This window comes from Rhincodon typus, chromosome 4 (genome assembly GCF_021869965.1).
Source record: "Rhincodon typus isolate 14 chromosome 4, sRhiTyp1.1, whole genome shotgun sequence".
In the NCBI taxonomy this organism is placed as follows: Eukaryota; Metazoa; Chordata; class Chondrichthyes; order Orectolobiformes; family Rhincodontidae; genus Rhincodon; species Rhincodon typus.
In genome coordinates, this window is record NC_063335.1 from 34,590,510 (window position 1) to 34,606,003 (window position 15,494).

Sequence of the window (15,494 nt, forward strand, 5' to 3'; positions counted from 1 at the left end):
ATTTCTGAAGAAGGGTCCTGACCCGAAACGTCAGCTTTCCTGCACCTTTGATGCTGCCTGGCCTGCTGTGTTCCTCCAGCTCCACACCTTGTTATCTCAGACTCCAGCATCGGCGGTTCCTACTATCTCTGACTTCTTGACATCCCCACCACAGCAGTGAGCCCTAATAAACCCCTCTGACTTTCAGTTAACCATAGGGATATGGACCAACCCCCTCACCAACTTGGAATGATGGCCCAACTAATGAGTGGCCAGGCCCCTAACTGATCTCTGTGCTGCTCTGCACATGGCTTACCACTAAACCACAGACTGGTTACACTGTACCTGCTGGACTAATCACGTCCCACTCTCCAGATTGAAATGAGACAGAATTCCTGACCCTGACTCCCTTGATTAACCAAGTAACCACATTCGAGCTATTAGACAGATATTGGATGATGCCCTTGACTGACTACAGCAGTATCCCTTAACTTGATGGAGGGCCACTCCCTTTAGTCTTTGAGATACAGCATTTTAGCTGAAGCGCATGCAGAACATTTATTGTGTAAGCTGCTGGCAGATGATATAGCTGTGAGATTCTGTACAGCAATATTTCTGCCCTTTTGACAATCATTTCGCAAACATGATAAGCTGCCTGACTTTTTTCCTTTGCTCAAAGGCCAGGCAACACAGAACTACTGTCAGCCTGTAAGTTCTGAATGAAATGGCAATGCAGAAAAGGCAAGGCAAGGTAGAGGTGCTGTGTGCATCCAAGTGGACACACAGTGAGTAAGTACTAAGAGCAAGCTAAGAGCCCTGAGATGCGCTAGGATTGCCTCAATGACGCAGTAGTCACCAAGACCCCAAACTCGCCTCCAGCACAACCGCCACAAGTTCGTGCTGCTGAGCCTACTTGAGTGCATGCTGCTGGGCCCATTCACTGCTACCAATGCTGTCACTGCAATTGAAGTCTTCACCAAGAGGTAAGTAAAACAAAATAAAACAGAAACAAAAATGAGAGAAGAGAGAAAAGAAAGAAAAGAAATGAAAAAAGAAAAGCGGACGGAGCAGATGAGCCCCAGGTTCAGAAGCCATACTCCACCACCATTGTACCAGAAGTCTTCAATGATCGAAAACTTCTATGAAGTGTTGGGGAATGCTGGCCAAGGTGTAGAGGACTCCGATGAGCTACAGCCACCAAGTAAGCATTATGACTTTCAAGTCAGAAATTGGTACAATTGAGTTTTTTTCCATTGCTTGCGAAAATAGCAACACACGTACAAATAAGGTGAGATTAAATAATAATGAGATGTAAATGCTTGCAAATAGGCCCCTCACCACTTACTAGTGAGATTCTAATCTAGTTGTTGAAATCTTATAACAAAAACTGTACTCTTTTCTTCCTCAGCAGGGAGGATCTAATTTTTCCATCCTCACCATAATTTCCCCACTTTCTCTCCAATGCCCACACTGTTCAGAGGCGGGAAAATTCCACGATTTACCTTCCAATTGTCTATTTTTCTGCAGTATTTTTTATTCTTTCACAGGCTGCACAGATCAGTGACAAGGCCAAAATTTGTTGCCCATCCCTAATTGCTGTCAAGCAGAGTGGCTGTACGCCATTTCAGAGGGCAATTGAGATTCAATTACATTTGCTGTGTGTCTAGAGTCACATGTAGGCCAGCCCAGGTAAGATTTCCTTCCCTCAAGAACATTAGCAAACTAATGATCAATGATATTCACATAATTTATTAATTGAATTTAACTTTATTTAATTCAGTTTTCATGGTGGAATTTGAACCCAAAGCCTGAGAACACTTGCCTAGGGCTCAGTATTACTTGATCAGTGACATTACCATTATGGTCCCATTTCCCCAAGCACGCGTAATGAGCTATCACAGATAATCAGAATCTTCGTCAACTCGATTGATTGTCTTAGGAAATAAGGAAGTTTTTATCTTAAAATTTGCCACAATTCACATCATTTTGTTGCATCATCATGACTTAAAATTACATAGGTTGTAGGATGCACCCTGAAATTGGGTTTAATTAAGAAGGCAAACGCAGGTGGACTGTCAGACTGTTGTGATTCCCTTCAAATATCCTTCCGAGTATGGGAAAGGTGGCAAAGCTTACAGGTAAACTCTTCTCTGGTCCAGGATTGGCTGCTGCAAATGCACAGAGGCAAAGACAAGACCTTTGAAAGCATTCCCGAGAGACTCCAGGTGTATGACTCGGGATCAACGCATCACCCGATGACCTTTGAGTGGAACCAGAGCAGGTGCAAGGTGACATGCAGGAGAACATTGAGTTTCATCTGTCATCAAACTCTGGCCATCACAAATCTGCAATGAGATAGTCAGAGATCAGGAGCGGCTCATGTTACCCTCCCAGCTCTGTGTCCTAAGACTGCCACCCAGGCTACAATGCAAACTGTGTTTTATAGCTGTCACTTTGATCATTGGATCGTATCAGCTGCACTGAAGCCATAGTGTGTGAATGTGTAGAAGACACTCTGGTCTTAAAGCTACACCTGAATTCAGTTCACCAATTCAATGGAGGCAATATGGGGGACAGGTAAATGTCACTCACTGGGTACTCATCCTGGACCAAAATGTTCAGCCACCTTTCAAGTTATCTCATTCTGGGAAACTAAACAAATGAGGGAAAACACAAAAGGAAACAGGAAATTCAGGAAACAAGGTTTCTGATACAAACACTTCAACAGGACTGAAACCGAGCAGAAAATAAAAAGACCAAATTACCACAGAGCATATTAAACATAGATCAAGCACTGAGAAGAGAGGAATTACCTTTGTGATTGTCAGATTGCAGGTTACAAACTACTTACTAGAACAGCAGGAAACTGATAGACACAAGAGAAGATTTTACAAGTGAGATCACAAGTAGTGTTTAAAGGGTTTGTAATTGGAAACCATACACTGATCTAGGGATAGCCACACCAGAGTCTCCGAGAGATAAAACTTAACCTCCAGGACACTGCTACATGCAAACATGGGAGGACAGTCACATGTTGTTCAAAAGGTTAATGTTTATTTTCAATTTTCCTTGGATACTTTTGTTTATTTGCCCTAAATATTAAGTCAAATGCTAGCCAGTTAAAGCTTGACACTAGACACCAATACATTTCTGGATAACAGGAAAGTCACAGGAAATACCAAAGGGAAAACAACAGTCTCTATGAAAGGAGATTGCTGACTGATTTGCAAATGTTCTCTGATTATTGGAGAATGAACCAATTAATGTTAATTGATAGTTAATGGCAAGGATTTGGTTAAATTTTAAACTGGTCAAGGCATTGCTCTGACCAGAAAATGGCTTTAAACTATTTTGTTGCATTGAAATGGGTGCAGTGTATATGTTCTTTCTGTCTTCAAAGAACAAGGCAATGTGTATTAAGATATGTAACTTCCAATGCACACAAGTGCTGCAAGCCCAACTGACAATCTTAACTTGGTTGCCAGAATAATTCTTCACACACTGAAGACTCTGCGGCAAATATTATTCAACACCTAACAAATGATACTAAGTAGTGTGCTTTACACAGGGTGATTGTGTACAGTCAGTATCCTGCTTGTTGCGAACAGTTGAAGAGATATGCTGTTTGATTTGATCCTCCAGACTTTGGGATGTATGACTTACACAGCTGGCATCGGACCAGCACTGAAATCCATATACCACGACTCAGTGGTGTGACAGGGAGAACAGCAGTTTGGCTTCACAGCAGAATACTGTTAGTATCAAACACCACTAATGCTGCTATGGCATTGACTGGGGATGGTTGGACTCTGAGACAACTGCAGTAGTCTTCACCGTCAGAAGGTCAGTACTGAGCAATGGTGAGTGCTGAGGGAGCCCTGCACTCTCGGATGGTCGGTACTCAGGGAATACTGTATCATCAGAATCAGAACTGAGGGAGTGTCACATTGTCAAACAGTCAGTATTGCAGGAGCATCACACTGTCAGAGGGTCAGTCCTAAGGGAGTGCTATACTGAAAGAAGGTCAGTACAGAGGGAGTGCTGCACTGTCAGAGGTTCAGTACTGAGGGAGTATCGCATTGTCACAGGGTCAGCACTGAGGGAGTGTTACATTGTCAGAGGGTCAGTACTGAGAGAGTTCTGAACTGTCAGACGGTCAGTACTAACGGAGTGCTGCATTGTCAGAGGGTCAGTACTAATGGAGTGCTGCATTGTCAGAGGGTCAGTACTAATGGAGAGCTGCGCTGTCAGAGGGTCAGTACTGAGGGAGTGCCACACTGTCAGAGGGTCAGCACTGAGAGGGTGCTGCGCTGTCAGAGGGTCAGTACTGAGGGAATGCTGCATTGTCAGAGGGTCAATGCTGAGAGAGCATCACACTGTCAGAGGGTCAGTATTGAAGGAGCATCGCACTCTCAGAGAGTCAGTACTGAGGGAGTGCTACATTGTAAGAGGCTCAGTACTGAGAAAGTATTAAACTGTCAGATGATCAGCACTAAGGGAACACTATACTTTCAGAGAGTCTATGCTGAGGAAGTGTCATGTGATTGGAGTTGTTGTCTTTCAGATAAGAACATTAAGTTGAGGCCACGCATGCCCTCTCAGCTGGATGTGAAAGATCCCGCAGTCAATGCTTTGAAAAAGGGCTGCAGAATTAGCTTCCACACCCTATCAATACTTATCTCTTAAATCAACATCACTAAAAACAGGTTGACTGGCATTTAGAACATTGCTATCAGTGGGATCTTGCTGTGCACTATCTGATCAATTGTCACATTTGCTACATTACAACATTGGTTATGCTTCAAGGAGTACTTCCTTGACTGTGTTGGCCACTATAAAAGTGCAAATTTGATGCACATTAATACAGTAATACCTCAAAACTTCTCAAAGAACAGTTTTATTCCTTATATGTTTAATAGTCAGAGTGTAACTGATAGCAGCACATTCTCCACCTTAAGGGGAGACTCCAGACAGGAAGCCAGGGAGATAGCAAACCAGGCAGCACTTGCTTCCTCCCTGTAGTAACTGGCAACGAAGATTAATTAAACAGAGCAAGCAAAACGGAGCTGACTGCCTTGGTCTCTCACATCGAACTGTTGTGAGTTGTGCAGGATCATAGGGGAAGAGCAGAAATGTGGTTTGAATAAAAATACAAAAGGAGGCATCAATCTAGGATTACATAGGGTATATAATTCAGAGGTCCATGATATTGTTTATGTTTCACTTGAGCCTCCTGTGAAACTTCCTCATCTAAACTTCCTCATCCTCTCTTCCCCTTTCCCTCCTATGCTTGTCTAGCCTCCCTTTCCCTGCTTCAACCAGTCACTGCACTAGTGAGTTCGACTTTCTTACCAATTTTTCAGTAAACATGTCTTTTTGTCCTGAATTCAATCTCTTAGTGGCTATCTTAAACTGCGAGCCTTGAGTTTAAATCCTCCCACAAGTTGATCCATGCTCTGCGTCTGTTCCATCAAAGCCTTTCATAATTTTATACATGCCTTCTCTTTTCAGAAGAATAAAGCCCAACCTGCCCATCCCCTCCTGCCAGGTATAATCCTCACAGTTCTGGTATCAGCCTTGTTTTTATCCGATTTCCATTTTGAAAATGGAATAAGTCCTACCACAGACATACAGCGAGGGATGTTACCCTCGGACGCATTGGCTGGGTGTCACTCTCCAACCATCTCTGAGGGCTCGGCTCTCAGCTTGACTCTTTCTTTTGAGGAACCATGTGCTTCATAAGTGACTATTTAGAGTCATCGCTCACCTCCTCCTCCTCCTTGCGAGACCAGTTTCAGGAGATTCTGCACCGTGTCAGCCAGCTCTTGTTGTTGTCTCTGCAAGCTGGTGTTGTTGGCAGTAACTCGGTTCAGTCTTGCCTCCAGCTCATCGATGACCCGGTTCTGACGGAGGACTAGGTCCTGGAGGCTGCTCCTCTCCTGCCTTAGCGTCTCAATCTCCTCTTTATGCCGGCCTTCCATTTCTAGAAGTTTCTGTTCCAGAAAGCTGAGAAAGTGGGGATTGGAAGGGTTGAAAGAAAGCAAGATTTGCATTTGTGTAGCACCTTTCATCACTCCCACAGGAGTTCCAAAGCCCTTTACAGCCAACTAAGTACTTTTTCAAATGCAGTCACTGCTGTAATGTAGGAAACACAGCAGCAAACTTGTGCACAGCAAGGTCCCACAAACAGCAATGTGACTCATAATCAGCTAATCTTGTTTTAGTGATGTTGGTTGAGGGATAAATATTGGCTGGGACACCAGGGAGAACCCCCTATTCTTCTTCAAGATATATGTCATGAGATCTTTTACTTCAGAAAGGACATGGAGCCTCTGTTTAACACCTCATTTAATACGGAGCTAATATGCAATTCAGTATGGAGTAGATTTGAGACATTTGAGTTCACGATAAGGTACAGGTGACAGGCAAGCTGACAAGTTTACTGAACACAAAACATTAGCAGCTTATACATTTTTAAGGCCTACTATTTGCTGGCAATATAACAAAGATGAGTTAACTCAGTGCCCTGTGCAAATACGCTGTCTTTATGTGTAATATATTGTGGTATAATTTACATTATTAATGCAGCATGTAAATATTCTGCCAATGTGGTTCTTTATGAATTTCGATACACATTTGTATTTTACTAGACTGGGGTTTACAGACGAGCCCTGAGAATATGTAATCTGACCCTGGATGAATAACAAATCACATTGTCTCACCACCTCAAGGTTTAAATTAGCACTTTCATTGCACAACAGATGTGGAGACAGGCAACAGATCAAATCAGCTTTATCTGAGTGTAGAATTAGTACAGGACAATTACAAAGAGAAGGAAAAATGCTGCTTATTTCTCAGCTGACTGGATTCCCAGTCTGAACAATGGCAATGAAAACAAAAGAGAGCTAGAAAGGAGACATAACACAGTATGGAGCTGGAGGAACACAGCAGGCCAGGCAGCATCAGAGGAGCAGGAGAGTTGATGTCTCGGGTCGGGATCCTTTTCAGAAATGGCGGGAGGGGGTAAGGGAGCTCAGAAATAAATAGAGAGGAGGGTAGGGCTGGGGAAGGTAGGTGGGATGGTGATAGTTGAGAGCAGGTAGGGAGTGGTGGGGATTGGTCAGTGAGGTGGGAGGGGCGGATAGGTGGGAAAGAAGATGGACAGGCTGTGTCAGGTCAAGGAGGCAGGGATGAGAGGAAGGATTGGGCATGGAATGAGGCCAGGGTGGGGAGGTTTTGAAACTGGTGAAATCCATGTTCAGGTCATTGGGCTGTAGGCTCCCAGGGCGAAATATGAGATGCTGCTCCTCCAGTTTGCGGGTGGTGTCATTGTGAGACTGGAGGAGGCCCAGAAACAAAAGATTTGCTCTGATGATTGCTAGGGAGTCTGTAATATCAAGAGACTGTAATGAGCAACCAGCACTGATAGTTGATAGCAAGTCTGTACTGAGCGGTCTGCATTGATGTAGATGGGGAGTCTATACTGAGGGTCCGGACTGGTAGTTGATATGGACTTTGGACTGAGGGACTGTACTGATACTTGATACTTGTACTGAGAGGTCTAAACTGACATAAACAGGGAGTCTGTAATGAGGGACCTGTACTGATAGTTGATTGCAGACCTGTAATAGGGGATCAGCATGGACATGTGATACGGATCCCATAATAAGGGATCTGCACTGAGATTCTGTATTGAGGGATCTCTACTGATAGTTGGTAGGGAACCTGCAATGAAACCTGAGGTGCAAGAATTCCATCATAGCTCAAAGAAACTGAGCCGTTTAAAGAAACCTAAATGAAATCGAAGATAACTGCCATATTTTAATGCATATTTCTTTAATCTGTTCTATGCTGTGCTGGTAAACCGATTTAGGGAACATTACAATGGTCAGCTCTTGAGAGAGAGAAGGAATTTTATTAAAGGCCTATAATTTTTAGATCTGTAAACATTCAAAAAGCAATGTGTTTACTGTCTATGTAAACAAATATGTGCTTAACATGGAAACATGCAACACAATAAAACACTGCATTTTTTATACGTTATATCAGCACAAAATTGTTGGCAATCAACTTCCCTGGTTCGGACATCTCTCCAAACAAACAAAATCATTAGATACTTTTTGTCCAATGTACCTTGTCTCCAACCATCAACAGTAAAGCAGTTTGCCTGTTCATTAACATTGCTTTTTGTGGGCACTTGCAGTGAACAAATTTGCTGCTGCATTTTCTGCATTGCAATAGTAAGTACACCCCAAAAAGGTATTTCATTGGTTGTATGGAGCATTGGGATGTCCTGAGGTGGCAAATGTGCTTGAAAAATGTAAGTCTTTCTTCAAATGCAAGGAAATATATTAAATGCTCTGTCATTGCATTCTTTTTGCTTTAGTCATGTATCATTGGGAATAATGAAAACTAGGGCTGAGAAAGGAAAGTTCCAGAGCTACATCAAATACCACAGTAACAATGATTCTTAAAGTTGATATCAATCCAGAATTTAGAAATGACATTGGTAAGTAAAGCTCTCATCTGTCAAAATAATGCCCAAACTTGCTTAAGTAATCTTGGATACAAACCAACTTTAATGAAGAAGTATCATGTTTCCCGCTTTGAGAAAACTAAGGAGTAATCTTTCAAATCCTGGGGATTTTCAGAAGGTAATTTTTCATTAGGTGTTTCTTCATCATTGAGCTCTAGAATCTGATGTAACTCTGTTCTGCTCCCTCCAGCCAGTCACCAATTCAGGAACAATAAAGTGGTCAGATTCACACCTCAAACGAGGAAGCTTCAGACTAGAAATCTGATCTGCTCCTTCTCTGCTTCCCCCCAACTGCACTGTAATTTTGAAGCGCAGTTCCTTTGCACTTACAGTGAGTTTACGATCTTCCATTCTGGGTATTTAAAACAGAAGTAACCAGAGGATGCTGACAGAGTGAGCAGAAATATTTCAGCAAGACTGCCAAACATTCCTGTATTGTTACCCCCGTGAAGTGCTCATTAACTCAAAGCACAGATTGATTAATGGCATCAAATGCTGTGTGAGTTGTGTAAATAGGTTCTAGAAATAAAAACTGCCTCAGGTCCCAGCTAAGGTTTTCGCGTAAAACTGTTCAAATTTATTTTCTTTTTTGCTTCTAAACGGTAGAATCGGTGCTTTATTGGAAGAAAATGAGCTGCCCAGCACAGGAACAGGCCATTTGGCCCAACCGGTTCATGTTGATGCTTATGTTCCTCCTCCCTCACTTACCCAGTTAGCATGTTCCTTTTTCCCCTCACCTGTAGAGTGAGGTTCTCCTTATAGAAACTAACAAAGTTGTACAACAAGTCAGGGCTGTTCATTAGGGCTATTCTACATGTAACAGACTTGTCATTTTGAAGTGAATATCTACAGGACGAAATAACTTCACCGTAACTGTTTAATATTCAGAGTGCGTGGATTCAGACTGAACCACAGTGATCTCTCAGTCCAAAGCTACTTCACTCATCCCTTTTTCTCCCAAATGACTGATTGAAAATCCTCTTAACCTCCCTCTTGGAATTAGTCAAACAACCCAACAGTCTGGAGTCAAGGCCTGGTGCAGACTAGAGGTTGGTGCCAGCATGAACTGGTTTGGAAGGACTGTTGTTCTGAACTTATTTCTTTATTTTTCTCATTTTTTTAGAAATTGTACTGAACAACCTGTACCTAAGTATCTTGTATTAAGATGGAGCCATAGGTGGTGACTTGTAAACTTTTCACTGCACTTATTCGAGTACTTGTGACAGTAAAGCTAATTAGATTCAATTCAACGCAACATCATTCATTTTAACAAACGCATTACATTTTCCATCTCAAGAACTATCTTGCATTGCTTGCTGACTAGAGGACAACCATTTAAGATGATTGACAAAAGAATTAGGGGCTGAGATGAGGGGAAATAAAATTATGCAATGATCCAGAATGTGGAGGGACTTCGATACAATAATAACTTGAAAGGTAAAACGTACAAGCCTTTGGGAAAACAGCTGGAAACTGGGACTGATTGGATAGCTCTATCAAAGAGCTGACACTGACATGACCAGCTGAATATCCTCTTTCTATGTAATATGGTTCTATGATTCAATGATGGAGCTAAACATCCAGTCACGTTTAACTGAGGGTTGTGTCAGGTGTATGTGGGGAAGCAAAGTATTGACTGAGTTACACCCCACTCTGCTTACTGCTGGAGAGAATGATGACATAGCTTGTTCATACCCAATAGCATTACAAGTTTCATTTAACCCTCTGGACATGCCCAAACATGAGGAATATTCACAGCATCCTTCAACGTGTCGACCACCTCATCCCTGTACAAAAGGAACTTAGACTCTCCTATTACTATGTATTTTCTTGATTGACTCATTATTCACTGACTGTATTCCCTCTGCTGACTCATTGGAGTCAGAGTTGGGGGCTCACATCCCACTCTATGACTCAACCCCAAATTCCAGGCTGACACTGAATGGCAAAACAGAGGGGCTGCTGCACTGTCAGAGGTGCTGTCTCTCTGATGATTTGTTAAAATGAGATGCTGTCTGCCCTCTGAGGCGGTAAAAGATTCCATGGCACTAATGAAAGAAGAGCTGGGGAGTTCTCCCTGGGTCAACTATACAGTTTAAATACATACCTTTAAAGAAATTATCTGGACACAACACATGGCTGTTTGTGGAAACTTGTTGTGTGAAAATTAGCTGCTGTGTTTCCTACTTTGCAAAAGTGCCAACATTTCAGAAGTATATAATTGGTTGTCAAGTACTTCGAGCTAACCAAAGTTTGTGAAGGATGATATAGAAATAGAAATCTTTGCTTTTCTTTCTACTGTGCTGATTGGTTATTGAGCTTAGATTTGCTACACTCCAGGCCCAACTAATGGTCTTTGAAAGCTGTACATTATGCAGGAACCCAGAGGTACCATGTAGCTCATGCACGCCTCAACCCTTTTAAGACATATGCATGGATGTGCAAAAAAAACTAAAAATGACCATACATGTAAATAAATCTCCATGCACACCAAAAACAAATTAAGGGGAACAGTGGTCCTAATGATTTTACAACTGCTGCAGATTGAATCTGAAATAATGTAACCGGATAAATTTTAGTTCAGGGAAGGCTGACTATGGCCGTACTATCCACACCACTTGCACTTGCAACAGCTGTTGCCTGGTCTGTACAATGAGACAAATGAACAATTTCGGCTGAAGAAATCAGAGTTTCCAATCAAGCTAAGAAGGGGTGAAACTTTTCCTGGGCAAAAATGCAAAGCTTATACTTTGAAATCATACAGTGTGGAAACAGGCCATTCAGCCCAACAAGCCCACGCTGCATCTCACCCTGATCCATTCCCCTAGTCTAACCCACCTAACCTAAACACCCCGGGCACTATAACATAGCCACTCCACCTACCTTGCACAGCTTTTGGACTGTGGGATAAAACCAGAGCACCCAGAGGAAACCCACACAGACAGTCACCCGAGGCTGGAATTGAACCCGAGCTCCTAGCACTGTGAGGCAGTATTGCTAACTACTGAGCCACCATGACACTTAAACATTTAGAGCCTCCCCAGCAGGGAGTTGAACCCTGGTCTCCCGTGTGACAGGCAGGGATACTAACCACAATACTACTGAGGACAGCAAATCAGAAGTCCGTCCAATTACTGGGGACTGTTCATTTACTATCAATCACCTTGAGCTATAACCCAGTGTGAGAATGTCCCCACTTTTGTTTCAGAAATGGGAACCTTGTAAGTTGTCTCTTATCATCAAGTAGTGCACTGTCAATAATACAATCTTATGGATATAATGAGCCTACCTGTTCTTATCATGCAGCTTATAGATCTCATTGGTCTGAAGAATCAGCTGTTTCTCCAGCTTGTATGTAAACAAGGAATTTTCCAAAAGCTGAATTTCGAGCCTTGAGGTTTGGTTCAAGACCTAAATGTAAGTTCATAAATCATTATTCTTGTGACTTATTTATTTTCTCTCAGCACTTCAGAATGAAACAGTTATTCACAGAAACAGACTAAAGTAATTATTAAACATAGGAGATAAAAAGAACATGGCAAAATCCTCCAGCTCCACACTGTGTTATCTCTGACTCCAGCATCTGCAGTTCTCGCTATCTCTCATGGCAAAATCCCTGCATTGTTGTTCATTATGTTACCATTTGGACCGTGAATGTACAGGTACTTTACACTTTCTACATTGAGACAGCTGATCAAGGAACACTGGAATAAGAGGAGGCTGCTCAGCCCATCAAATTTTTCCCAGCTTTCAATTAGATTATGATAACCTGTATCTTTATTCAATAGACACACTTAGACTCTACATGTCTTGATATGCTTTCCCATCATAAGATTGCCAATACCCAGCCAAATGCGACATTGTGGGTGTTAACCTCAGTGCCTCTGGGTTAGGGAGCCTATTCGAACCCCCAGGGACCCCCACTACTCAATGGAAAGCATGTTCACAGTGGGTTTGGACAAACCCAGGCAGCATTCAGTTAATCTATTCCCGTGGATGGCCTGTGTTCACGTCCTAAACTTGTGAAGGATACTCACCAGACTGAGTTTCTCATGGGTGTTTGGTAAGTCACTTGGAAATGGTAGTGCTGCATCAGAAAAATTCAAACCATAAATCCCGGAAAAACCTGGAACTCTACATTGATCCAAATTCTGAAAGAAGGTTTTACGCGTTTGCTTGGGTGCGAGTCTGCAGCAGTGAATGATTGTGTGTGATTGGGTGTGTGCGTCTGTGTGTTTGTCTGTGTATGTGCGTGTGTACACATCTATGTGAGCATTTGTGTGTGTATCTATGTGCAACTGTGAGAGTGTGTGTGTCTGCTGCCAAGGGATTAAGGCTGCTGAGTTGTGGTGTGGTGGCGGGCAGGCAAGGCTGCCCAGGACTGTGATGGGTGTAGGGAAGAGTAACTAGGAGCCAGGGACTGAGCAAGATTGGGGAGCAGAGATTAAATTGAAGCTGAAAAGTGGAAGAAGGAGCTGCAAAGAGGAGACAGGGTATCCAAGAAGGGGAGAGGCAATGGGAAAAGGTGGAGGGACTGCAGAGGCAAGTAAGGGACTGCAAAAGGAGAGAAGACGGGCAGCGGTCAGGAGAGGAGCTGTTCAGAAAGAGGAGTTACAATTGGGAGTAGGATGGGGGCTGTAAAAGGGAGTGCGAATTTACAATGGAAGAGAAGGGCTGGAAAGGGGAAATAGCAGTTTTAAACCTTTCAACAATGGATACTCAGCTAACTAGTAACCAGGAAAATCTGAAGTTCCTATGAGAAATTAGTTCCTAGTAAATGCAGATGGCCTTTCCTGTGTAAAGTTTCAGAAGTTCAGAAGCTACTATAGAGGAAAATGAAATGGATGCTATTGTAATGAATACTATGCCAACTAATTAATTTCATACTGCATAGTTTTATTTAAAAAGATTAACCTTTATGCGTTATCTCATATTGTCTCACTTGAGATACAGCATTAATTAGAGATAAACTTGCAACCACTTAGCTGTGAGCACACCAATTCAAGGCAAATGTGATAGATTTTTGTATATACTTTTGTATGTGTTTTTTTTTCAAAAATAAGCATTTGTTGCTACCTTGTGCCGGCTGGCTTTAAATACCACAGTGTCTGGGGAATTAATGCTTTTCTTGTGTATTTTGGCTTTTAAGTTCAATGGAGTAATAATGCGTATTGAGGAGATGTATGTCTTTTTTAAAAAAGAATTACTTCTGTGTGAATCCAAATACATCATGCATCAACATTGATACAGAAGCCAAAGTTACTATGAGAGCACATCACCTAACCATTGAGTTACTGAGAATAAACATTTCCATGAAAAAGGAACCTCAAAAACCAAAAAAACCTGAAAAACTAAATTGCAGCCCCCCCAAAAAAGTATCCCTTGAGAAAATCTCAAAAGGAACCTACAAGGAAATAATTATGTACGCTTATGTGAATGTTTCTGAGAATGCATGTAAATGCACGTGTGAAAATCTGCATTTAGAAGTGTGAGTACATGTGAGAATGCGAGTGAGTGTAGCTGTAAGTGCATGTGTGCATATACACATGGGTACATACGTGCATCAATGTGTGTATTTATGCATGTGTGAGTGAGAGTGTGCATGTGTATTTCCCTGAGTGTCAGTATATGTGTGTGAATGTGTGCATCCGTGAGAGTGTGCATATGCACGTGTGGGAATGTATGTAGGAATGTATGTATGAGTGAATGCACATGCAAGAGTGTGTGTATGTTTGGCAGTGTGTGTGAGTGAGTATGTACATGGGTATATGTATGTGCAAGTGTGTGCACCCATGTGTGTGTGCATGAGTGTGCATGGGTGCAGATGTGTGTGTATGTTTGTGCATAGATGTATATGAGTGCTTGTGTGTATGCATTTGCACGTGTGTCAGTGCATGTCAGTGTGTGTGTGAATACATATGTGCTTGCATCATGCGTGTGTGTGTTTGTGTGCATGAGTGTCTGTGTGTGAATGTATGTGTGAATGTGTATACAAAAACCTCGGGGTCATTTTTACCAACGTCTGGCTGAATCCAAAACTTTGGCATCATCTTAAAGAGGGAGCTTTTAGATTTATGGGTTAATTCTTTATCTCTTCATCTTTAACAAGCTCCCCATTCCAGTTCCTACCAGTCCCCACCCCCAAACAGAAAGAGTTGAAAAATAAGTGATTAAATGTGATGAGTATTAGGTGTTAACACAAAGACTGTGAAAATCATCCCGTTCCTTCAGGAACAAGCTTTAGAATCCCCGCAATCTTAAATTATTTATTGACATTTTCCTCAACTTTGTTTCTGTGCCAGCAGAGCTGATCACTCTCACAAACCAATTTAAACAAAATTCTTACAACATGCTGTAACCAGATAAAGATACCAGAGACATATTTGCAAGAATCACTCAGACTTGTGTGATCTCTGCCAGTGAATGTTTTTCAAAGCTCTTATTTAATTTGGAATGAGGTGCTAGAGACTCTGTTTGTGTGTGTGTGCGTGTATTATTTTGGCCCAGTTTAAGCATGAAGGTTTCTGTTACATTTTGTACCCCTTGCAGCAGCTGATTGACCTTTCCCCCAAACACTCCGCCTGCCCATCAACAACATTCCCACCCCCTCCCCGTCCCCAGTGGGATCTTACCTGTGTTTCCACGTCTGTGAGTCTGCGTGTTTGCTCTGCTGACTGACTCAGCAGACTGGTGCCAATCTCCAGGATAGTAGCTGTGTGGTTCTGGACAGCAGTCTGCTGGATCTGAACTATCTCTGCCTTCATATTCTCCTGGACGTAATTCTCCAGCTGCAACGAGGTCATTTGAAAAGCCTTTAAATATCGAAGTGAACCAGGAGCATCACCTTTTCTGAAGTAAACCCAGTATGATTACTGGGCAAAGTGCAGCAAGCAGTGACAACTTGCTTCTTTGTGGCACCCTTCTCTTCTTTGTGGCACCCTTCTCTATATCCCAAAACACTTGCCATTCAATGCAATTT

At 42.3% G+C, this 15,494-nt stretch overlaps 1 protein-coding gene across 1 annotated transcript in view; it reads right to left on the minus strand.

Annotated features, from left to right (window-relative positions):
* Positions 1-15,494, minus strand: part of angpt1 (angiopoietin 1) — a 177,560-nt gene that overhangs the window by 46,566 nt on the left and 115,500 nt on the right. Inside the window, exons 2-4 of the mRNA XM_048595854.1 lie at positions 15,148-15,303; positions 11,805-11,926; positions 5,747-5,985 (exon numbers count right to left, since the gene is read on the minus strand). Of these exons, the coding sequence (XP_048451811.1) occupies positions 5,747-5,985; positions 11,805-11,926; positions 15,148-15,303 (517 nt within the window). The remainder of the gene's footprint in view (positions 1-5,746; positions 5,986-11,804; positions 11,927-15,147; positions 15,304-15,494) is intronic.